We start from the raw sequence: 26642 nt of genomic DNA, 5'->3' as shown, positions 1-26642 counted from the left end.
CTCATTTGTTTTAACACCAGGATCGTTGTTGTCGTACGATTTTAACTATGGCGCATCATATGTCTCAAAACTGTAGCTTGTGCTCTTTTTAAGTACTATTGCTTAACAATATTAATATCTTTCTTCTTTCTATGGATATTACACCACAATATTATATGTAGTTTATGCATCTATTAGTTTTGTATGATATACTAATACATTACCCGATATACAGGTGTGTACTCGACTTTGTTCGTACCGTTACGTACAAAATTGTATCAGTGCATAGTTATTCTCAGATTCACTGACTTCCTTCCGAGTAAGCAGGTAGTAGTAGAATAAGAGATTCATTATAAAATGTCTTACAAAACTAAAATTTAAATTCTCTTAAACGTGTGCGAGTTCGAAGCAACTTGAACATAACGTCCCACACAGTGAAACAACTTTTATTTCAGACAAACATAATTAAAAGTTTAGAATAAGTTTGTGTTTGTCGTCTTTACTAGAGGTCTCTCAGAATACTTAAATCAATCTAGCCAATCAGAAAATCTGTCTTAAAATCTTAATCCCAAACGAAAAAACATGAAATTATATTCCAATAGCAAAACTCCTTTTATTCTCAAGAATCACACGTTACCCACGTGACTGATGGTCACTCTCATTACAAAGAGCATCATCTCATTTGCCAGTGAAAAACATCAGTGTTCTCTTCTATATGTTGTTACACACGTTACTGGAATTCTTCTCAAGAGGAAGCATATGTAACACCCTAGTTGGATGACGCAATACTGTAACTAGGATAAAAGGAACCCGACAGCTGGCTCTCTTGATCAAAATTTAGTATTAAGACTAGATGCACAAAAGTTCTGGAAAATTCTGTATTAAACAAGGCGGTATGAAACTTACTGCGCCTATATAACTCAAATGATTTACTTTGGTTAAAAAATGAATGCCAATAAAAAAAAAACATTACGCTCTATATAGTAAAGTAGAACACTCCTTCAAATAATACATTTTCTAAGTGGGAAGTTACATGAATAACCAAACCACTCATCATTACAGATTTATACATACATGTTCACTGGCGTTGCTGGCAAATAGAGGCTTAGTAAACATTTACAATTATATATAAAATACAATTACAACTTTTATAATACTTTTGAGAAAAACCCTCACTTAAAGACACACAAACTTAGGATTGTAAAATGATACCTTCTGTCATTTTTTAAAACTGATATATGAAAGTAGTAGCAAAAACTGTCATAACACAATACACGATATATCAATATTTATAACAAACCTCATTTTCTGAGGGGTGAGAGCTCATGAAGTAACAGAAGCCAAAATAAAATAAAAGCTTGTCAAGTTTATCTTAACGCACACGTAACAAATAGTTTATTTAATTCTGTACGTGTAAACTGTACTTCTTCTTTAAAGTAGTTTAATTTTTATTATAAAACTTCACTTGTTTTACAGAAGGAATAAAAACATTAACCACTTATGATCGACAGGACTGACAAGTAATAAACATTTAATTACATGGGAATTATATAGCCTATTGTTTTTTACGTGCCAATCCTGTACGCTTATTTACTACGAGAGAAGACTTTAATAAAAGTTTTTTGCCCCTTCTTACAACCGCTTTGTTTTCAAGCGGCTTTCGCTTCATTGTAAACTATACTTGAAAGTGTTATATATGTATAAAACTGAATTGGAAAACAGCAAGCAACATTCTTAATCATTGGGTAAAATAAATTTTCCTTGTGGTTAAATAATAACTTAATAACAATAGTACGTGAGTATGTCGTTACAGCAAGGGAGGTGAAACTTACTTGTGTGGCAAGTCTCCGGCTTCTGATAACTTATAACTAGCTCTACGGCTCGTGAAAAACATGATTATGGTTTTTCATGCACACCGTCTGGAAGGTTACTTAATTCTCCACATCTATTCGTTTTGACTGTGTTCGACGTAGAACTTATCACTTTAATGGGCTATACTTATATGGACAACAGCGGTTTTGATATTCAAGTTCTTTTTCTCCAGAACCACTCCAGCCCCTCCGGAAATCAAACGTTACGTCATACACGTTGAGTCTCACACAACTACCATCAATATCTCTCTCATTGGGTGAAACTATACGGCCAATCCAAATTATAATCTATACGGCCAATCCAAATTACATATCCATTTATTTCGTCTGTTTGCCGAGATTTGAAAGTGAATGATAAGCGCAAAACTTGTCTTCCCAGAATTCCTCCTAAATCATTCAAAACAATCGTGAGTTGTACAGGTACTTGTGTTAGGAAAGTAATTTGCCCTTTGATTCGTTGCATGTAAAGATATATAATTTATCTTTGATTTAAATTTAGGATCTAGATACACCTTGTCCATTTACCGACCGTACTGGCGCTCCATCTATCTGTCAGTCAGGAGACTGTCGTTTTTTGGTACTTCTAACTTTTTAACAAAAATGACGTAAAAAATCCATATACATGTTCACTTCAAGCGTATTGAATACAGATAAAACTTGCACTGAAGTGTCTAAAACAGGTGTATAATTCTAACAGCAAAAATTGGACACAACATGTTTTAATGTTGCGTATGCGCCGAAGGACAGATCTCAAATTAATGTGCATTACAAAAATTTTCATTTAACTTCTAACACACGCAAAAGCATGGAGTACAATACCAGGTGCTATACATATATAATACCCCAGCAATATCCCCAGGGTTTGACGAATACTTTCGCTAAGCAGTAACAGATAAGGGAACAAAAATACTACACAAGAACATTCATCTACTACATCGTGAAGCCACGAGATTTTACGTTTCTTAGCAAATTTCAACACCCTTTTTTATCTGATTTTCCAACCACATTGAGCAAAAAACTATACAATAGGCTACCCGCTATCGACATTATCGAAACCTGATTTTTAGCATTATAAGCCCTCGGATTTAGTAAAGAATCTCCGGGGATAGGCAGGTTACTTATAATTTTATTTTGTTCGACAAGCAAATGATGCTTTAATTATTTTATTAAAATGGTTTATATAAGAGTAATTGGGATTTAACGGTGCTCGCTAAGCTTATTTATCCATCTTCAGGCTGGATGTTCAACCAAAGCTACGGACTGTTACTAAACTGTTTAGGAACAACAAAAGTGTTTGTTCCTAACATTGACTTTTAAAGGAGAACAGCGATGTGCATGGATATTTGTTAATTTCTGGATTTATAGATCTTATTACTAAACCCTTCATAGTTTTTATAACAGCACTGTTACTTTCATAATGTAAGATGTTGGCTGATTCAATTAAAACAGTTTTACAGCGGTCTTTCTTCGTTCAAATCTAGTAAAGGTTTAAGTCTAAATTCTTTTATCCTTTTCTATAGGTTTGTATTGGTTTCACCTGAAAAAAAAAAAAGATATATTTCAGTGTTATTATTGTAATTTCTTTGTTTTGAATTTCACGCAAAGCCCGAGAGCTATCTGTTCTAGCCGTCCCTAATTTAACAATGTAAAAGTAGAGGAAAGGCAGCTACGTCATCACTATCCACTGCCAACTCTAGGGCTACTCTTTTACCAACGAATAGGGAGATTGATTGGTGTGAAGTGGAAGCGAAACCACGGCCCTCAGATTGCTTATCAAGAGCCCAAACTACCTAGTCATGTGAACCCATTTATTAGTTTACAAACTACTCAGTCTTCTACCCGGTTTTGTTGCAACGTAGTTTTGGTATCTTAGTCAAATATGTTTTGCAAATGACATTCCAAATCTTTAGTAAAATTTGAGTGACACCTAGAAAGTGAGGTAGTGTACGCTACTGATTTTAGCAAAGCTATTCATTCGATGCTGTTTGTTGTTGTTGTTTTTTCTGTTAAGTTTTCCTGCTGTATTACAGATGGTTCTTACGTTATTTACAAATTGTGCTTACGACCATGGAGTAAGTTAATTAGTGTGGGTGTTATTTCAATAAACTTCGGCTTATTTGTCGTTACTATAACACGAAGAAACGAAACAGAATCACACTTCTCTTCTCTAGTGAATTTAGTACCACGAAACAGCTCGTTAATGTGATTATGAAATGACTGTCAAAAACCTGGGGACCTACAAATCCAACAAATGTTCCACAAACGTAGCATCGCCAAAAACAAGATGTTTGTAGTGACGTATTACGAGCTCTTTGCTTTAATTTCGTCATAAATATGTTAGCAAAACCGGAGCAGTAGGGCTACACATACTAACGCCTTCAGTGGAGTTGACATCTTTTATCTTAGTAGTGAAAACTAGTTATCAAAAGTTCGAGTACTTTGGCCATGGTGGTACTGGTTGTTTCGCGCAAAGTTACACGAGGGCTATCTGCGCTAACCCAAGTGAGAGAAATTCTTCGAATGTTGTCTTTTTTTGAAGTAATTTCGTGCGATGTTGCATAATTCTTGCACACGTATTTCCGTAAATAAACAAGTTATACCAGAGCTTACTTACTGGGCAGTAAAGTCAAAGGTTTTGAATTTTTGAAAAAAGTGATCTTTGTTTTTTTAAGAATGGCAACTTCCTAGAAGCATATGGTGAAAATATAAGGACCATAAATTATGTTTACTCTAGTTATTATAAGTAAGAGCGGTATATTAAATTCGCTACATTAACTATCGAGTTTAGTTTTTGTTCCATATAGGTGGCCTGCTCTGATCACAAAATAATGATAATTTTACCAGTTTCCAAAATATAGTGTTGTGTGTAATTAAATGATTTATAAACGAAGGTTTTGTCAGTTGGAATAAACGTGAAAGCAGGAAATGCCAAAGCTGTCACTTTCATCAATCCATCCACCTAAACAAAACCGGCTAGAAGAATGGAATGTAACGATCACAAGGTTGAGTGTAGAGGTTGTTATATGAAGAAGTTCTTTTAATAATTAAGTATGAACACTTTAGTCGTCAGCGCGAATCTACCGGTTCGTTGTCAATCTAACAGCTTTCTTTCTATGAAAACGTGAGCATATGACATTTCTATTTTAGGATCTTAAAGGTGACTCGAATTACAGTAAAGCCAATTAGACCTGGCTCCTTCAAAAGCAAATTAAAACTAAATGCCAGTATAGGGTTCACACGTTCGTAAATACTTAAAAGGACTAGCAGTGTTTTTCACTACTTTATATCGACGTAATTATATATAATTCACCATTTAAAATAGTGTTCTCAACTATAGGAAGGATACAAGTCAACCACAGACATCTACAAAGCATTACTAACAACAAACGTTTTAGTAACTTAACAGTTACTCGCTTATAATTCGGTGTACGTATGACAGAAAGAATAAGAGAGAGAAACACATTCAAGAAAGCAGGAAAACCATACACCCAAAAAGGAAGATGTCATACACACAAAGAGTAAGAGGCTGATCAGAATTGACGTCCTCTTAATTAATCCATCACAGGTTTTTCCCTCAACCACCCTCAAGTTCTCCCCCCTCCCTACCCCAACTGCCAGTAGGTTACCAGAGGTTTTGAGAAAAGCAATATACACAAATGGTCATGGCCTAATAATGAAGTGGTCAATGGATCTACCACAACGGACGTACAGAATAAGAATAGAAGCAGGTACCAAACTATCACGATTTGAACATCGCAACTAGAAGAATCAAAATTCATTTATATACCACAAATATATTCTAATCCTGTTACCATGATTCTGTTATAAAGACACATTTCCAAGAATTAATTCTTCCTGTATATGAAATCATATATAAAACACACGTTTCCTTTGTAAGGACAATGAAAGACAACTAACATATCATAGTGTTTGGATGGCTTTACAGACTTATCACCCAGATCACCAAGATCCCTTTACTTCATGACACTGTTATTCCCATCCAAGTTATACTCAGTTCAAATTATTACAGCTCACATACATTATCTTGCACTTATAATTAAAATCCATCTACCATTTTGCCCAAGTCACTACATTATCTTAATCTTTCTGATATACGTATAAACAGTTTTGAGTATTGACGTAATGTCTATCATGCTTGATATCTGTTGGTAGAAACTGGGTAAATTCTGTAATACGCTGGCGGTTTACATAACAATACATATTGATTAGCAATTACTCACGCAGGTGCGTGTTGCTGGTAATGTTCAATCACTGTTGGTGATAAATTGCTAGTAATTAAGAGTAAGTGCTCGGTAAGTGTGGGTACATGTAAGCTACATGCTATTACGCAGTGTTTAATTATTAATATAGTCAAGTGTTCATTTTTTTTCAAATAATAATTACTGTTTAAAAATTACTGGAATTCTCTGATAAGAAGCAAAACTCTGTGAAACCAGACGTACGAGATGTTTACAGGAATATATAAAATTTTATTTCTAATGCGTTGGTTGTAGAGAAATGCAGTTCCTAAATTGTCGTGTCAATAATTTGGTTTAAGCTTTATGCAAAGCTACACAAAAGCTAGCCACTCCTAACTAGAGGAAAGGCAGATAGAAAACACACCCACCGCCAACTTTTGGGCTACTCTTTTACCAAAGAATTGTGGGAATAGCCACACATTATAACGCCCCTACGGCTATAAAGGCGTGCAGGTTCGTTCGGTGACGGGGATTCCAATTCGTGACCCTCAGATTACGAGTCGAGCGCCTTACACACCAGATCATCTGTTTTAACCGTTTAGCATTATATTTATTTTCACGGTAAGTCGTTTAAGACATACAAGAAAAAGGCAAATGTAGGTGACGCTGGTTCGGAACAATGTGTTGTAACAGCTACACATAAGAAGTCGGGACGAACAACCTTTCCCTTGCCCCATCTAAGGGCAATACTTGAAAATAACAAACATTCTTAAAGGATACGCACGCAATCATTTTCCTCACATCACTTCTCTCGAGGACGATAGTTCTAGATAGTTGATACTCTTTAATAATTTTTAATTTAATAATTTTAACCTTAATCTAGTTAAATTTTTGTTTGCGTTTTGCATTGAAATATCTCGCCCACATTTAAAATGTGCTATACATGTAAAAGTTGTCACATTGGTTCGAATAGAGAAATAGTCATATGTTATTAGAATATCCAATTATAAAACTAAAGCGCCCTCTACAAAATAACATTATATATAAAGCTTAAGGCATTATGAAACTCCCAACGTAAATTGGCACAAAGTATTACATAGAGATTTTACAGATAGAATAACATCTTCGCGTACATTTTAATCACAAGAGTATAGAACAAATAAATCTGCTGCTCTACTGAGACGTTAAGTATGTCTTAAAACACTCACGGAAAAAAATAACTATTTGGTGACGTCAGATTCTGTGGTGTATGAGACAATGTAAGACTGAGACAATGGAATCGTGCGTATAAAGCCTTACAAGTTTTTACTCTTACACAAACCCAAAAGTAAACCTCTATTCTCTTCTTCTGCACAGAAATCGTAAGAAGTATTGTAATTAGACCTACCTGTGTGCACTTAGTGACATTCATTTGTTGTGTTGATCTTTAAACATAGGAAAATACTGAGAAATAATATATTTTGGCTAAATTACCACTAATATGAAATAATTATATTAAGATACGTATAATTCCACATAAGTGTGAGAGTACCCACAGAAGAAAGAGAAGTTTGAAACATAAAGTTAATGTTTCTTGTTTGTAAAAACAAAACCTAGGTGCAAGCATGAGGGCACACGAAAATTCAACAAAAAATAAAAATACAGAAACTGAATTACAGTTGTGAAAAAGTCCTAGTGTGTTTCGAATCACTAGCATCAAATAAGCCCTTCTCTGTGGTACCCCACACACATACATACACACTTGTATAACAGTAACATAAAAATATCCAAAATTATCACGAAAAAGACGTGACTAAAAATAAGTTAGCATTCATCATAATGAATACTACTACACTAGCGCTACCTGGCATTTACTACCCTATATGCACCGTTTACCTGCGTTTTATAATCTGCCCACCAGTTGAAGTATAAAGCAGGTTCACTTTTATCACGTCTCACATCTAAGATCTCTGATCTGCACCAAACAATACAACTTAATAAACTTCATATAAGCAAGCACTTTCAAGTCAAGTTTTTCGAAGCCCCAAAAATGATTGTGCTATTTATCCAACCCAATGAATAACAATTTGTTTTAACTACTTACGGTATATGATTTAACAAAAAATTAAGAAGTTAATCAAACTTTGACTCGTGTTTCTTGGCGTGTTTGTTAGTCAGTATGTCCTCTCTAGTGGAATAATTGTTGGAAACAGTCAGACATTGAAATATTTAAATTTGAGTATGACAAAATGTATACACAAATATTTGTTACAAAGAGATAAAATATACTAACGAACACATTAATAGAGTTTCGTTAGAAGAGACAAAACATAAAAATACAAAGAGCAAAAGAGTGGTTAATATGAGGTTCTGGGCGTAACTGAAAAGAGTGGCTGATACAACTGTATTTAAAAAAGGGCAATTTTAAAAGAAACATTATTTAAATTAGTGGTAACCGCAAGTGTTTTCCCAAGAGTAAAATTATATGTTTGTGGGTGTATTTCAGATGGTGTTATTTCTTAAACAAATACATAATAAAAAAATTAAAATCATGGTATTAAATATACCATAAATCCCTCATTCCGCCCAAATTAGTTTACTCCATATCTCTTCACTCCCAACAGTCGAATGAAAAAAAAAAAAAAAAACCCCACATGTGTGGTATTTTTTCAATGAACAAATGTAAACCACATCTGCGATTTTATCTCTCTTTATGTCGGAAATATGATGCGAACAAAACCCACGTCTTGAAGTTAAAGTTATCAAACTTAGAAAAATTTGACAATAAACGTAGACCTTCTATGGTTTAATCGAAACAACACCGAGCTCAATGTTTCATATGCGAAAACACAGACAACACAGCGACGCCTTGTGGATGTTAGCCAAGTAACAATTTTCCATGCAAGAGAAAATGAGAAATTTTTTGTCGCAATATCCAAATACTGCCACACCAAAGTACATAAAATAATTTCTTTACAGTAGAATCGACCCCCACTTCAGACATACACATTTGGACAGGTTTTCCATCTTTACGTTCCCTGTTTTGGCGTCAGATATCAAAAACAATTCTCAAAGATGAAAAGTCCAGCGAATGACCATATAAATAATGTCATGCTAGGTCATACGTGTTTTTCTACACTACAATCTCATTTCGGTCTTACTGCTTTTGATTCATTGATTTTAAAAGCTTTCATTTCACTTCAATCGAACAGAAAGTGATAAAAAAGTACATGATCCTTGAAATAATCAGCCAGCTGTTCTATCTGATGTTAAAGCAGGAAATCAGCTTGTGACAATCCCCTAGTTGTGGAATTATACACCAACTGTTCTCTGTATTAAATAACTTTCAGTTGCGAGCTTTCGGTCCTGTTACCAGAACATTTATCGTGAAACAGTGTACAGGGTAACACAAACTTGTCATTTGTGGAACACTGTTTTTAAACATATGTAGACTGCTATATGTAATAATATCGCGTATACAAAAGGAATACCTGAACTAGCCATTCCTAATTTAGCAGCGATAAACTAAAAAAAAGGCAGCTGGATAACATCACTCACCACAAACTCTTGGACAACTCACGTGTCAACTAATAGTGGGATTTATCGAAACATTATAAAGTCCTCAAAGCTGAAAGGGCAGCATATTCGGTGACGGGGATTCGAACCTGCGACTCGAGCGCTCCAAACACCAGGCTATGTAACTCATAATGAAGTACTCTAAAATATTTTCCTTAAAACCAAACTTAGAAACTGTTTACAAATTATTTTCATAAGGATCAACAAGGATCAATTGTAATTATAAAAAGAAATATTTGTAAAGGTTTACAAAACAATCAGGAAATCAAATGTATCCTTTGATATTCTGGGCTCATGGTAATGAAAATTCGGAGCCACATAAAGAGAAATAAATACAATAAATTAAACTTTCCTATAGCCTCTGCATAAAGTTAGTTTGTTTTGGAATTTCACGCAAAGCTACACGACAGCTATCTGTGTTAGTCGTCCCTAATTTAGCAGTGTAAGACTAGATATTCTTTGACCGTCACATTATAACGCCCCCACGGCTGAAAGGGTGAGCATGTTTGGTGCTAGGGGGATTCGAACCCGCGACCCTCAGATTATGAGTCGAATGCCTTAATTCACCTGGCCATGCCGGGCCTCTACATAAAGAGAAATAAGCGTAGCAAATCAAACTACCTATAGCCTCTGTATAAAGAGCAATAAATAAAAGATTAAGCTATCGTATAACCTTTGCATAAGCAAATACAATTTAAATCGTGAGTTATATATGGGAAAGTAGTGACAAACACGTAGCAATCGGTGTAATGGTTTGTAATTATTATTAGTCTTTTAGGTTCTTGTGTGTGTATGTGTTACAGCATGCTTGCCTTTCAAACATGAGTCCCAAGGATCGAATTCCCCTTCTGCTACATTGAACAGTCTCAAGTCTCCCATCAAGACGTCTGCGGATTAGTAGACGAAACGTATAAGATATACTAACTAGTAGTAAGTATCTGTTAAAATAATAACAAAGTGTATAATTAGCTAATAATTAAAAATTAGTTAGTAACAATAATCACAAACTCTTCCAAAACTTACTACTATATACCGTTATAAATACATTATCTTCTTCTATCCATCTACTATACCAGACAAACTGTTATTAATGTGGTATAAAAATGTCCCATACGTCTTCTACTTTCTCATATTAATATAGTATTATTCTAAAATTTATCAGTTATTGTGAGTATGTGTGGTTTTAACACAAATGGCAAAGAAAGTCGTTTAGTTACTTTCGTTCTAAATACCTTTGTTCCTTTGTCATTCTATTAAGCTCACACTTGTTCTGTCCATTGGTGAAAGACTGTAATGCTGCACGTTCTGCAATAATGTAGACAGAAGTGTTCTTCAATGGTAGGCCAGGTGGTTTCTCAAGGTTAAGGCCTTCCCACTTCTGAATTATGATGATTAGTCATGTAGTGTATCACTAGCCCCTTTGGTAAATTCTTCATTATCTGTGGAGCAGGGAATGTTGAATTCAAACACTCTGGTAAGTAATCAATTTTGGAAGAGTATTTATAATCCAATAGAAGCAACATTTCATTGCCTAAGTAAGTACATACACAGTTTTTATACAATAATAAAGACTGCTTTTGTATTTTATATTGTTTTCAGTATCTTCTCTCTCATGAACTCAGGTATTCAGAAAAACTCTGAATTACTCTGTGATATAGATGTCAGATTTCCTGTTATTTAGTATACGTATTCCATTGCTCTTAAATAATCAGTCTTCCCAGAATAAACATTTTGCAGCACATGCAAGTAAGTCAGTATGGTAGGCCTAGTGGTATCCCAGACTAAGACAGAAATTACTGTTAGTATTGTGTGTCAAGGAGAAAATAAACCAAATATGAAAATTTTAAAAAATGCATTAAATTGATAAGTTTGCAGAGTTTGACACCCTCACTTGTTTTGAGAACTTCGACTAAATTGAACAAATATCTAAGCTGTAAAATAAAATGTAACTGAAATTTAAAAGAAAATTCTAATGTTTATTTTGGCCTACAAGAAATAATTGAACCTTAACCAACTGAGACAACCCATTATATCTAGCAAATTTAACTTGTCAACAAGCATTACACAGCGTCGCAGATAGAGAAAATTAAACTAGCCTAAAATGGAAAATGGTAGAGGTATCTCAAGATATACGAGCTATACTGCAGTGTGCGCAACCTTATTAGACTTATCTTCTATTCACAAACATCATGATGAAACAATTAGAAGATTGATCTAAAACTAAGAGCATATAGCATTATTCAAGTCCATAACCTTTTCACACTGTAGTTAATTGCTGCCAGTTATGGGAGGAAAATACATATATTAATATAAAATAGTCATAAAACCTAAATATTTAATTATACAGAATGTAAGTAAAAATTGACTAAACGAGTTAAACCCAAGTTTAACGACACATCGCAGCCTCATATAATGTACAGATGCTTCCCGAATGGGTGATCTTCAGATGAATATGAGAGTTAATTTAATTCTTTAAATTCGAGGAAGTAGAAAACGTTATTACACAAAGATGTACATCAGTGAGTGTGGAACTTATATTTACAGAAATATGCACGTATCTCATCAAACGACTGTAGCCATTAATCTTGATATAGAAATAGCAAGTTTACGACATAATATACAGGCAGTTCATAGTAAATAGAAATGTAATGCTACATTATACTGATCGTTAAAAAAGTACACTTATATTGGTATAGTATTGAAAGTCATGTATATAAACAAACCAGGGAAACTTTGCAGTCAAACTTCGTAACATTCCACGCGTTGTGGGTATTTTTCTACCTTTGTATTTTATTTTTAATTTGTAGTTACGAGAAAACACTTATTAAAATACAGAAAAACGTCTCGATCTTAGGTCATCTTCAGGTTAACAAAGAGAGTTTACAACTGACTGTTGATGGGCGCATGTCTTAGGGGCAAGAGTGTAAACGGGTACAGGACTGCAGGGGACGTTGCAGTTAGATGTAAAGTTATTAATTAGCATAGGTATGTATAAAGGTGTTCATTTATATTGATTCAATTTTGATTTGAGTTGTTATATAAGCAGGGCTTCTTTGATTTTGCGTTTGTTTATATTTATTTCTATACTTAGTGTGTGGGTGTTTCTAAGTAGTTCAAATTATTTCTAAAACAATGTCAACGTTAATGTATTTTCAAATATTGTGGAAGAGTTCAATTTGTTTTTAACCTGAAGATGACCTAAGAAGTTCGAAACGTTGTTCTGTACTTTAAGATTACATTTTTACTTCAAGTGGGTTTCTCATTACCTTGAGAAAACACTTTTGTCTTTCATATACAACTAAAATATATCGTGTTATACATAAGCAAATTACTTAGCACACTGAACGTCAGCTCCACATCAACCTACTGATAAAACTACATACAACTGTACCTGATACATAAGGATGTACGTAAAAACAACACATACACACAAACTTTATTTCTAATAACAACAATGCAAACCTGCTAGCAAAAAACAACCAATGACTGACTGTACAACATATTTCTCATGTGACAAACTATTTTAACGCACGAGGCCCGTTTCTAATGACAAAACAAATATGAATGTGTTCTGCATAGAAACTATAGTATGCTCCACAGTAATGTTTATGCCGTCCTCACCTAGCTCGTGAGGAAAACTATACTCCAAACGTAAGGACTGAATCCATTCAAAACCGTCATATAAACTCAACAAGAGAAATATGAAAACTGCTGTAATAAACCTTTATGGGTACAATAAAGATATAAAAAATTATGGTTAATTTAACAGAATTCTCAAAAATTTCATACTATCTAGCATTGTTTTACAGAACAGAAGATATACACTGTTAAAAGACTGGTATGATAGGTGGATGGATGGAGAAGTGTACATTTCATTAGATTCTGCTGTTTCACGTGTAACTTATTTCCGACATAAAATGCACTCGCCTATGTTGAGCTTGGTAAATAGGACCGCTCGCGATGATTTGCGCATCACTTTGATTAAGGAAAGGCGTCTCCTCGGAGCAAATATCAAGCCAAGCTGCACTTGGTAAGGCAAATGCGTAAACAGCTCTTTCGTATATAATTACATACAGCGACTTACGAGTTTACGATGTCACATCTGAACAAAATCAAACCAGTTGCATTTCATATAGAAAGTGTCGTAACTCTTTCGTGTATGATTATGTGCATTAGGGCCCACCAAAGTATCGTCTGCTCAGGACAGACATCAAGCTAAACTGCATTTCGTGGAGAAAATCACAATAATGTATTTCGTTTATGACTTTCAGCGGATTTCGAACTTAGGATATCAAAGTTAAGTGGATATCGGTGGTTGTTTTGTTCGTGAAATTCGTACAAAGTTATACAACGACTATTTGTACTAGCTGTCCCTAATTTTGAGCTGAAATTAGTGGAAAGATAGCCAGTCAAACGCGCTCTCCGCTAACTCTTGGCTTATTTTAATAAAATAGTGATATTTGATCGGCATGCCTTTAGTGCTGAGCGATTGTTACTTATTATATCATTATTATAAAAAAAACAAACGGGATTTTTAAAAAAAATTATTTTACACCAAAGCCCCATTAGGTTATCAGTTGTGTCTACCACGGAAAATCATATCAAGCCCTGGATTTCAGCGTTGTAAGTCCCTAGACTAACCGCTGTCCTACCGGGAATCAATCTTTTTTTTTTTTATAAATATAAACTAATAACGGAATATAACAACAAGATTAGCAGTGTTAGCCTGATGGAGTGTAATCTAACTTTTGACATGTTTCAATTCTTAGTGAAGCAAGTTCTCAAGAAGGAATGCTCTCATGGTCCCTCATATCAGGATTATCTAGGACTTTTTATTTGAATAGATAAAAACAAAATAGTAATTTGTAATTTTACTGAGTTGCTTTGTTCAAATAAGCTTTATAAACAAATAATTTATGTATTTTCATGTATATGTTTGTAAGTATGTATGTACATACATACATTTTTTTTTCCAAAAGATCACGCACGCTATATTAATGACCGACATTTTTAACTCATAAGAATTAGGTGCTCATTGTTTCTACAACAACACTATCAAGACGTTGGAGACGCCTTCTAGAAGACGTACTTCGGACTAAAGAACTTGTTTCTAGGCTTACCTCGTTTCAGTTCTTCTTTAGAACAGGGTGACGAGACGTCCCAGTTTCACCGGGACAGTTACAATTTTTGGTATTTTGTTTCAGTGTTCCGAGAAATATTTTCGGGACGCGTATAACGTCCCGGTTTTATGATAGAAACATTAAATTGTCAGTCACATCGAATCACGAATGTAATAGGCTTGCTTAACTTGATTTTTGTTGTAACACCTACTCTTACCGCCAAACCTTCTGGAAAGTTCCATCTGTTTGTGGTAAAAAACTCACGTTTACGCAGGTCTGAATGTGAAGACAGTAATTATTATGAAAACACTTAACACGGTCATGCACTGAATTTTACGATTATATAGTTTAAAAAAACGGCTTCAATGTTCTATTAATTTTCCCAAAAATGTGTCTTAAAAGTTTCAAAGTAACGTTGACACCTAAAGATAGTAGGTTTAGAAAAGTTGTGTATACCTGTTTAAGAATCCACACGATTTTGTTTTTGAATTTAGCTCAAAGCTATATGAGGGCTATCTGCGCTAGCCGACCCTAATTGAGCAGTGTGAGCTCAGAAAGAAGGCAGCTAATGAGCACCACCAACTATAACGCTCCCACGGCTTAAAGGTCGAGCATGTTTGGTGTGACAGGGATTCGAACCCGCGACTCTCAGATTACGAGTCAAGCTCTCTAACCACCTGGCCATGCCGGGCAGTGTAGAAACGAAGTAGTCAATTTTAAAGGGCCTAATTTGGCTAATATTCCTCATTCGTTTTGTGTTTATTACGAACAAAAGTAGTTTAAATTATTTCCAAATTTGTAATACCTACACTGAGATCACGGCCTACTCCCAGTTCTTACCAATAAAATCACGTAACCAAACCAACTGATAGAGTTTGCAGTAACGATAATCGAAAAAATAAAAACAACTCACGAACCTTGGCAAACATTTAAAACTATTTAGTGCTGATTATAGCAATGAGAAGAAATATTAGGCTTATTTTTTTAATTCTGTAAGCCCTGTAAATGGAAAATAATGATAAACAAATATCAAAGATAAATACTTTATACATGCACATACCAGCAGTTATCGTGAAAAGCGTAGGAAAATGTCTACAGAAATATTGTATATTTTAGTTTAAGTGAAGGTTAACAATAAGTGAATACGAGAAACTCACTTGAAGTAAACATGTATCTCAAGACGGCTGGTATGTGTATTAAAACTTTAATTAAAATAAAATACAGATTAAACTGAAGATGACTCCAAAAGGTCGAAACGTTGTTCTCTACTATATTTCAATAAAAGTTTCAATACCCATACTACCCGTCTTGAGATACAATGGTAACAATGAATGTCTCACATTGAGACAAGGATAAAAAAACGGTAAAGTTGCGTATATTCTAAACTAAGGGAAGGTTAACAATGGTATCAGAGAATATTTTAGATTATGAGAAGGTTAACAATAGTATTAAATAGAATATTCTAGATTAAGAGAGGGTTAACAATAGTATTAAAAAGAATATTCTAGATTAAGAGAGGGTTAACAATAGTATTAAAAAGAATATTCTAGATTAGGAGAGGGTTAACAATGGTATTAAAAAAGAAATTCTAGATTAAGAGAAGGTTAACAATAGTATTAAATAGAATATTCTAGATTAAGAGAGGGTTAACAATGGTATTAGAGAATATTCTAGATAGAGAAAAGGTTAACAATGGAATTAAAGACTGAATTCTAGATTAAGAGAAGGTTAACAATAGTATTAAATAGAATATTTTAGATTAAGAGAAGGTTAACAATGGAATTAAAGACTGAATTCCAGATTAAGAGAAGGTTAAAAACGGTAACAAAGAATATGTCCCATTTTATAAGAATGGTAACAATAGAAGTAAGACTTTAATAATCATACCTGACTTAAGTACTGATCCGGATTAGACGATGTGGAAATGTGTGTGATTAATACATATTTATGCATTAGTAAAATTCATACTAAAACATACAGAAAAATATTCTATTATATAAACGCTGTAACCCTTCTTCCCACATTTACACAGAACCTTACATGCCCCCTACGTGTAAGATGTGCCCCACTGGTGAGAACCCCTACTATATTTACTATAACTGATTTAGTACGCGAAAGAACTTCTTAAGAGATAACTGGAACCTCCTACTTGACATGCTAGAAATACATACACAAGCTTATACGACAGGGGCACGAATTCGAATCTTGTTTATTTTGTTTTATTTTTGGAAATTAACAAATATTACAATTATAATAACTCAGAGATAAAGTTTGTGAAGAAAAATAATAATAAAATGAGGCTCGCGGATTCGAATCCCCGTCGCAACAAACATGCTCGCCCTTTCAGCCCTGGAGGGCGTTATAATGTGACGGTCAATCCCACTATTCGTTGGTAAAAGAGTAGCCCAAGAGTCGGCGCTGGGTGGTGATGACTAGCTGCCTTCCCTCCATTCTTAAAACTGCTAAATTAGGGACGATTAGCGCAGATAGCCCTCGTGTAGCTTTGCGCGAAATTCAAAAACAAAACAAACAGTAATAACAAAAAAAAAAATACAAGACGGATCTAAAAAGTTTACGTTACAAAGAGTTAACAAGATTGGTACCGAAATAATATTTATGAATCTGATAAAGTGAATAATTAAATATTTCTTGGCTGCGTAATTCGGCTAACTTTACACAAAAAAGTAGTTTAAATTATTCCTAAAACAATGTCAACGTTAGTGTACTTTCAAGTACGTGTGAAAGAGTTCAATTTTTTTATTAAATGCGGCGAAAAATTACCTTTGTTATTTTCAATCTGAAAATTATCTTAAGCCAGAAATCCCACAATTCAGAACTGCTGACGAGAAGTTGGGAGGATGAAGGCAATATGACAGCAGCAACAGTTACTTATAAAGTTAGGCGTTAATGACTGTTACAGTTATAACGGCCGCTGTAAGTGTGGAGACTGTTCTGTTACATATCGGGCTTAAAAATTTCTTATTCGAAACTAGTACATTGACCACTCGGGCCATATTCACCCAACAAAAGATTATGAGCACTGAAGACAACTGATATAGAAATTTAACTGGCATATTTTAATAAAACGTTTTACTGGCGATATAAAAGGAAGGCGGATAAAACCATACGAAGCACTAAATCCTTACTGTATTGTTCAAACAGTGTTGTAATGACGTCATGATTCATTTAAAAAGACAGATAAAGCCAATATTGTTTCTGAACGTTGATAATGTTTCTAAGACCATAATTCATCGTAGTAGTGACGTCTGAAACTGATTCAGTCAGTACGAAAATAACCTTAGCCATCTTTGTAATCAGAATAAAAACATCCACATTCTTGATATAACCACATGCGATCCAATTACACCATTCTCTTCAATGGATGATCAGCCATTAAATAACAGCAATATTACAACATCCAATATTTGGCAAAGATCCTAATAAAGTTCATGTGCGAACTAAAAACAAACCCAAAAGTACACCTATCATTAAAACAGCAAATGATCAGTTTTAGTGAACCTCGGAAGAGGTATCTTTCGCAAAACACACCAATTGCCTCACAGAAGACACGTGAAAACAAGAACAAAACACATGACAATATTTGTAAATGCAATTAGACGTCATTTCCTACGCCTTATTAAGTGTTCCTACCTTTTATTTTTGTTGCTAGGAGAATTTATAATGAATAAACAACAACAACAACAAAACCAGAAAATATCACATTAACAAATAAAAAATGTATTTATATATTGCGGGTCTCTTGACGCAGCAGAAGTTTGCTAATCGATTTCTCTTATATTGTCGCCGTTGCACTTGCTATTCGTGTTTTCTCAATCAAACTAATGGTACCTGCTTGAATAGAAAATTAGGACAACCAAGTTACTGCGACTTAATTTGCATATTAATAGAGTGTAATGAGTTATTTGGTGCACTGTGAAGAACTGGAAGTGAGCTATTCTAAATCATTCTCGTTTAGTCATTTCATTATTTGCGAAATGTTTTACCACGCAAAAACATGTCATTAAAATGCTTTTTTTTTCTTCGAAGGGTGTATATTTAACCTGACTTGAACACAATAACAAAGTATTAATGTTATGTTAAAATGCACTGTGTTTGTGCAAAAATGAGTTCACTGCACAGAATGCCACGCACGCGTGCTCATACACATGCACTATATTTTCTAAGTGATTTGGTGCACACCCATACTTAAAATGTTCAATGACGTCACAAAACAATCACGATAGACCAATCCTGATCATGCAATCCTCATGACATTTCTATATTTTAAATACACTAATCTAGGTATTCCGTTTCTTCGTGCATGAAACTATGTACATGCAGTGGACGCAAAAATATGTTTAGAAACTTTAGAAATGTCCCTTGCATACACGCACGTAATTATATATGAATCGAACAGTTTGACATACAGCATGCACCATTTCTTCCTATATATGCAAGTAATAAATGTACAAAATTAGGGTTCTTTACATTTTAGTCTTGTGTTTCACGGGCATGATTTTCACAAGGAAAGTGTTGCTAGAAGTTCTATACTGTAACAGTTATCCATTTTACCTACTGCGAAAGAAATGTATTATCCACGTCTACCATGGTTAGCTGTGACAGCTATTTTGCTTTGTGTCAAAGTCTGCCAGAATCTAACCTCTTACAGGTTCAGAGAGCCTCGGGCCACTTATCTTTTGTAGCTCTTAGCAACAAAAAAAAGTGACGAATGATAACAAAATAATACAAGCATTAGGGAAAAGTGAGAGAAACGTAATCAGAATATATAAGTAGAAGCTCTGAGCTGGCAATGTGTGCGACATTTTAGTGTGACTGAGAGGCACATAAGGATTGGGAAACTTAACAAATGCAATATAAATTTGAGGGCTCCTTTGAAGTTGGGGCCCGGGCCAAATACCTCCCTATCGACCCTACGTAGGCATTCCCCATATTTTTTCTTTCAGAATGTTGACTAGGCAACATGAAGAGTACTTCTCATTTTGAGCTTAAAAACATTTAAGAACAAGAATTTTCAAATTTCACGTGACAGTTTTATAACTTCGAGATAACTATCAAATGTCTTTAAATAAAAACTTTATTTTATCTGTTATTTTCACTATCGAATCGGAATCTCTATACATATTCGGTAGATTTGACCGATCTTGTAACCACCATAGAAAATTAGGAGACAAATATAAGCTATGCTTTTTTCCCTTAGAGAATGACTAATATATATATAATTATTATATTTATCTTACAGCCACTACTAGCTAACATCACAGAAGTTGCAATGACGCGGTGCACATGCACTAATGTTTCCGTATCCAATAACATAAAGCTTTCTTGGCCGTGCTTTAGAGGACTAATATTTTGTAAGATAGATTGACATTTAAGATATAACACATTATCTATGTATATCATTATTCCTATTTACAATATTTTTACATTTATTTTTCTTAAAATATAGAACAGTAAACAAAAAAGAAAAGCAAACAAATATCTCTAGATACGACTTTTGTATTAGATTACTAAGCTTTAAGAAATTACGCACGTGGAAGATATGAAACCAAATAATTTAAGGTTTTATATAAACATTTGAATAACCAAAAATCATAAATTACTATATCGATACCATAGAATTCCATTATTTTACCAAGTTTAGTAACTAAATTGTATATCGAACTGGCTAACGTCTGAACATACCATCATGAGTTTTGCCTCGAAAGAAAGAGACAACGCCGTTAAATTTGAAAATGGCTGAGAAGACCACTTGGGGGCATTCTGAGTTTTCGATAAATTATTAAAATGTCATATGTAGAAGTAAATTGTATAAAGTACCGTTTTATAAAATGGAAAGAGGTGAACAGAGCCACTATGTTCGATTCAGTACATGATCGATATTTCGGAAAATAGAAACGATAAGAGGTTCTTATTTTATATTGAAAGTTTTCAATATCGGTAACTTCAGTTCCTAATTCGTATAAAAATGATATATTGTATTTTGGCATCACAAATATCTTATTTGAACCAGTAGTGCATTCAAACTACGTGACATAGAAAAATCTATGTTTACGCGTGTTTTTTTTTAAATATTTACTTTAAAACTAAGAAATTAAATAATGAATAAAATAAAAATATGAATTATAATTTATAAAATAGTAGTTCAATAAAATTGTGAACGCAAGACATCAAATGCGATGGAATGGCCTTTGACCTGTGACCAGTACAAAAAGTTTTAATAACAATGTCTGACAGAATCTAATCATGTAGTCATTCTTTTCTAGTTTCTCACATCTCCACACATTACTGTAAGGACAAAGCGCAATACCTCATAGCTCCATATATTATTCCAGAGGAAGAAAAAGGACAAGCGTTCCCAGATCACACATTACTTGAACAACGAAAGAGGGAATTTACAGTGTGCAAACATTACTTAAGAAGTATAAAAATGCGAGTCGGCTTGTTCGAAAATGCTGTATGAAATATTATACATTAGTACATAGTAATCAAAATCAGAACCGTGTTAACGCATGAACAAAATTAAGCATTTATCATATTATATTATCTATTTATAAACTTTCAACGTTAGATCAAAAAAGCATTACGATTTATGAACATAGTATACACTGTTAATTGTAGCTCAAGACTCAGTTGGCAAGTTGTTTAGCTACTTTCCCTCTAGTCTTACACTGCTAAATTAGGAACGGCTAACGCAGATAGCCCTCGTGTAGCTTTGCACGAAATTCAAAACAAACAAAACCAACGAAGTTGTTTCGTCAAATTATGCTATTTTAAAGGATATTTATCCTACGGGTTAAGCCTAATAGATTAAGAAACCAAAACACTTCAGTAAAATAATTCTATCGGGCGTTCAGCTCTTCTTGTTCTGTTCTATTTTAATAACAAATAAAACGCATAAACAATTCGAAGCAACACGTGTCATGCTGCTCCTCAAAACATTCGTTATTTCAGTGTCCAAGAACTCCCGTGTCCCTGAAAAAAAAATCTAGTTAGAATACTGGTAAAAATTATATACACATAACTCAGCAGTGAGAAAAGCCTCTACACTCAATATAATTTTATCACTTTTCACTTTCATGCCTTTCCTTCCCTACAATCGTATCAATCATTGTTAGCTGCGGCCAAGTGGTTTATAGAACGAACGCTCTCAGTTTTTTATTTTATTCTTAAGTACAAATTTTTAGCTCATAGCTCCGTCATTTCTTGACCGATTTGAGATTTAATTGCAGTTTTAAATTCAAGAGATCAAATAATTTCGAGTGATGCACTAACCACGTCCAAGGTCTCATAGATTATAATCCTATCTAAAGTAATTTTATTTTAAGGGTAGGCTGGTATAGATTCTATGAGTAATAAAATCGAATCGGATAAATAGGTGCTCCACGCTCGATATTGCCAAGAAAAAGGAATGAAACATATCTCAGATTACTTCACTCTAATCCTACCTGAAATAATTTTAAGCGTCGCGGCTATTGAGCATTCCCTCTTGTTTTTATAACAATGGTCAAATATTAAGGGAAGAAAAATTCAGGTATTTTTCTTGTAGAAATTATATAAAATAATTTTCAAAAGTAATTAAAAATCATCCCATATTGTATTATATAATACATTTTACAACTGTACGTATTTTAAACTATAATATTTACATTATACTTTGTCAAATAATTAGATACTAATGGATTGAAAGCGAATTTTCTTCGTAAGAAAAAAAATCCTGTTTGCACAGATTAGTTGAAGCTTTTTAATTATTTTACAGAATATAGAAACAGATAAAACGTTTGCTATAACGTATTACATTTTGGTTAAAACTGAATACCAATTAGACAAACTTATGTCATACAGATTAAGATAAATTATATGCCGTAATATCACAAGTTTCGTCGTGTGCCTATTAAAACTAAAAACAAACTGGTATGCTATTTGAATAAATCTGAAATATACAATAAAAAATTAATTATTTATATAATTAGCTTATATTTATATAATTTCGAGAAAAACTACTTGAGGGCTATATAAGCCAGTCGTCCCTGATTTTTAAGTAATGAACTAAAGAAAAGGCAATTAGTGTGCGTGTTTTAATATAGCAAATCCACATCGGGCTATCTGCCGAGTTCACCGAGGGGAATCGAACCGCTGATTTTAGCAAGCAGTTAGTGAAACACTACTCACCACAAACTCTAGAAGCGTTATCAACGAGTAGTGGAAATAACCGTACATTATAACGTCCCCCGGCTGAAAGGGTGAGATGTTTTATAATATATTATTAGTGAACGTGATGTTAGAACCGGTCTCTTCGCTTAGAGAAAAAACAAATAATAAAATGCATTTGAACTTAAATTTCCCCGCCACTCGTATGATATATTCAACAGTATAACCTTCATATAAAGGTTGACGAAAAAAGTTGGCAATGCTGGCCTAACGCCAGCAATTTCTACCGAGTGAGTATACAGTTAAACTTCGATATTAAAAGTAGTTTAAATAACGTTAGGTTTAAAAACATATTTTCAGTTTCGACAAAATCATAAAGCAGTACGTATTTACAACATCATTTAAACAGGGCAAAAGTTAAACACTTGGCACTAAACGAAATACTATAAAGACAATTGAAACCAATTTAATTACTGTTTTCAGAGCAACATATAATTAAAAAGTAAACTATGCTCTAAATTAAACTATTGAACATTGACTTTTATCCAGCTTTTAAACATTTTCAATTTCCCAGTATTTAAGAGGAAAAAGTCTACACAAAGCATCTTGAATAAAAACAACGTTACGTCTACACAAATTTTACTCACGCGCCTTGTTGAGATAATAGCAGTCGACCAGATTTATCTGATTTATTTTAAGGCCTTGGATTTTTAAGATGTGAAATTTTAATTTAGGAAAATTGTTGGCTGTGAATGTTTTGAAAGTTTCTACTTCCTTAATGCGATTTATTTAAATTTGATTTTTGTAACTGATTTTATGTTGTTAAGAGGTTGGGAAGGTAAAATTGACAATATTTCAAATGGACAATTACTATCTAGGAACTAGTGATAGTTCGACAAAGAGCTTACCGAAGACAGGTAACTAATATGTAAACATTTAATAGAATTTACGACATTTACAATTTCCTTAGTATAATGCAGTTTAATAAATTGCACTTGGTTGACCATATACTGACCAAATTATGACAACTTTCATAACATACTTAAACCTAGTTTATTTAAAAGAAGGCACTATTATTACAAGTATCCTGTTTACCTTGCAAAAGACATAAATGTGTGTGTGTGTCATTTAGGTATACATGTAGAACCGTAAACTATGTACGATCCTAGAAAGTTCCTTTATCATAGTTCACACATTTTACATATCACCTCCATACACAAAAAATCCTGACCACTGAAACTAGTTAATTTCGTAAAATGTCACTCAGATGTTCTCCAATTAGTTAGCTGACATTCTTGTAGACAGCATGTAAAAGCTTACAACCTTGTATTACACCATTAGCTTAGGCAAAGATTACACACCGCTGTGATTGCTCAGTAAGGCTTATACTTGCATGACCCAGTATTGTCGAAATGCTCTCGTGGAATGAAGACCTACTAATTTCAAGGGTTAATACAGAGACTTGTACTTATCAGTATAAGCTAAGATACTTATTTCATTGGATATACAGTGAGAAAGATCATTAAAATGGGTAATCTGGGATAGTGAGTTGACGCACTTGGACTTTTATATTTCTTAACAATGCAATGTACCATTGTTCTTATTCCTGTCTTCTCCTACCCATGGGATTTTTCCTGCCCCATCAGCCTAATATCTGTATAACTGAGCAGTTAATCTAGCTGGTAGAGTTGAGATTCATTATTGTGAGAACAAATTTTGTTTCTGACTTGTGTCTGTTTCAATTCTTCGCTTAATGTGTTTATTTTCTGCTGAACATCCTTTTAATATTCTGTGTATTGCAAACACACAACATTCTTTCAGAAACTGGTGCATCTGAAGACATTTAATTCAGAGCAAGTCACTAAGATACAGTTTGGTTTGGTGAGAAGATGTCTTCATGGAGTAAGTTTGGACCTGCTTTTTCTTTAACTCACTGGTTACTGTGTCGTCTGTAAACACCTTTATAAGAGTAGGTAGAACTTATGGCAGAAAGCTGTGATAGGTGTAAACTTGCTGGTTACTGTGTCGTCTGTAAATACCTAAGAGTAGGTAGAACTTATGGCAGAAAGCTGAGAACTTAATCTGAGAGTATGATAAGGATTAAAAGATATTTTTTCTTAAGATCCAAGCACATCTCAGTGGTTAATATGCTGGACTGTATAAATGAGATTCTATGGGTTATATCATGCTACCATCAAACAAAGAAACAGTTGTATTCCATACTTTGGAGTCGTGAGTGGATAAGATTAAGTGTCAAATCCAACTACTTGGTCTGACAAGAATAGCCCGAAAATAGATAATGAGTGGTGTTCGTTATCTTTTCTCTAATCTATTACTTAAAACATAGTGGTAACATATAGCTGTTTGATAGTTTTGCACAGACCTGACAAAAACCTTCTCCTGCAGAGTTTTTGTAAACTGTGGAAATAATTTTGTTTGTATTCGTTATATATCCTTGAGACCAAGATTTTGACAGTGACTAAGGGAAACACTGGCTGACACAAATGGCACACCTTATGTTGGTAACATATTACATGTATGGTAAAGGTAGATCATGGTGTTGACATGCAGTCTAGAAGTCTTTGGTTTCAAGGAGAAAGTCTCTTTGTATTCCTCAAATGATCATAAACTAGCCCAAAGACAAAGTTGACTTGTACATGGTGATTGAGACCTGCAAAGAAGTTTCCTGTTACTCTCAAGCAAAGAGATCAACATCACACTGTAAACCTCTGGATATTTAAATCAGTCAAAAGCTTTTTACAACCTGCAATGTTCAGTAATCATGCTCTAACAGTGATTCCCCAATGCTTTTAGTCAGATGCTCTTTTCACATGAATAACGTTAGAGCCAATTTATAATTTTAGTATGATGATTGAAAAAGTGTCATAGTAAAAACAATAACATCGTTTGACACACTGCATAATTTATTTAATTCAACATTTTTTATTATCTTATTGCTTATTTAGAATTAAAATTAATTTAGCCTCGGCCCATTTTTTGTCAGCTCTACAGAAAAACCTTCACAGTCCATGGGAGGAAATACTGTGATTTAAAATTGCTATTGGTGTTGAACATGATAATGATACATAGCGTTATGCATCTCAGTGTTCTATAGCTAGCTTTTCCCGAGAACACCAGATTCCTCAGGGTGCATGAGCCTCCAAGACTTTTGGCAGAGGTTAGATTCTTTCTCACACAGAAAGTTACATCTGTAACTCTGAGACCTTACAGCTGATTGGGTCCAACAACAATCACTTGTATTATGTAGATAGAAGTGGCATATGTCTGTAAACACAACAGCTGCGTAGGATTCCTTGAAGCATAAGGGATATTCTCAGCCAAGAAATGATGTTGAAGGATTGGAAAATACAACTTTAAAAAATGTTTAGTCTTTTCCAATAATTATAAAACAGAGAGAGAGGAGAAGGAACTTCAAGGTTCCGAGTGGAGTTTAAACAGGTAAATGCAGTAATACACATCAGTGCTTTTAATTTGCCACAAATGGATGAGTACCCACATGTACTCAAACCCCCTTTTGGTTTCTTCACAATATATTTTACTTCTGGCAATTAAAATTAAACCTGCTTTTAGCACTCAGTTCCATAACATTTCTACGTTATACTACTTGTTCTATGTATTGCACCTGCCACCTATAAGAGAATGACAAATCTTACACACAGAGAACTTCACTGAAAGGGCATCTCATCAATGCAGATGGCATTTCTCTGGTCACACATTATACAGGGTGT

At 33.9% G+C, this 26642-nt stretch overlaps 1 protein-coding gene across 7 annotated transcripts in view; it reads right to left on the bottom strand.

Moving 5' to 3' along the window:
* Window positions 1-26642, bottom strand: part of LOC143230509 (rap1 GTPase-activating protein 1-like) — a 148921-nt gene that overhangs the window by 95661 nt on the left and 26618 nt on the right. For 3 of the 7 annotated variants that reach the window (XR_013016471.1, XR_013016470.1, XM_076464185.1), the window contains exon 1: window positions 1812-2140. The exons of 2 other annotated variants lie outside the window; for them this stretch is intronic. Coding sequence is in view for 3 of the 5 variants with exons in the window: in XM_076464185.1 (XP_076320300.1) it covers window positions 1812-1873 (62 nt within the window). In the remaining 2 variants the exon portion in view is untranslated. Of the gene's footprint in view, window positions 1-1811; window positions 2147-10836; window positions 11044-26642 lie in introns of those variants that run through there. 2 more of the 7 variants (XM_076464189.1, XM_076464190.1) reach the window with 2 other exon arrangements.

This window comes from Tachypleus tridentatus, chromosome 10 (assembly GCF_004210375.1).
Source record: "Tachypleus tridentatus isolate NWPU-2018 chromosome 10, ASM421037v1, whole genome shotgun sequence".
In the NCBI taxonomy this organism is placed as follows: Eukaryota; Metazoa; Arthropoda; class Merostomata; order Xiphosura; family Limulidae; genus Tachypleus; species Tachypleus tridentatus.
Note: the sequence above shows the minus strand (reverse complement) of the source record. Positions and strands in the feature narration are given on the sequence as shown.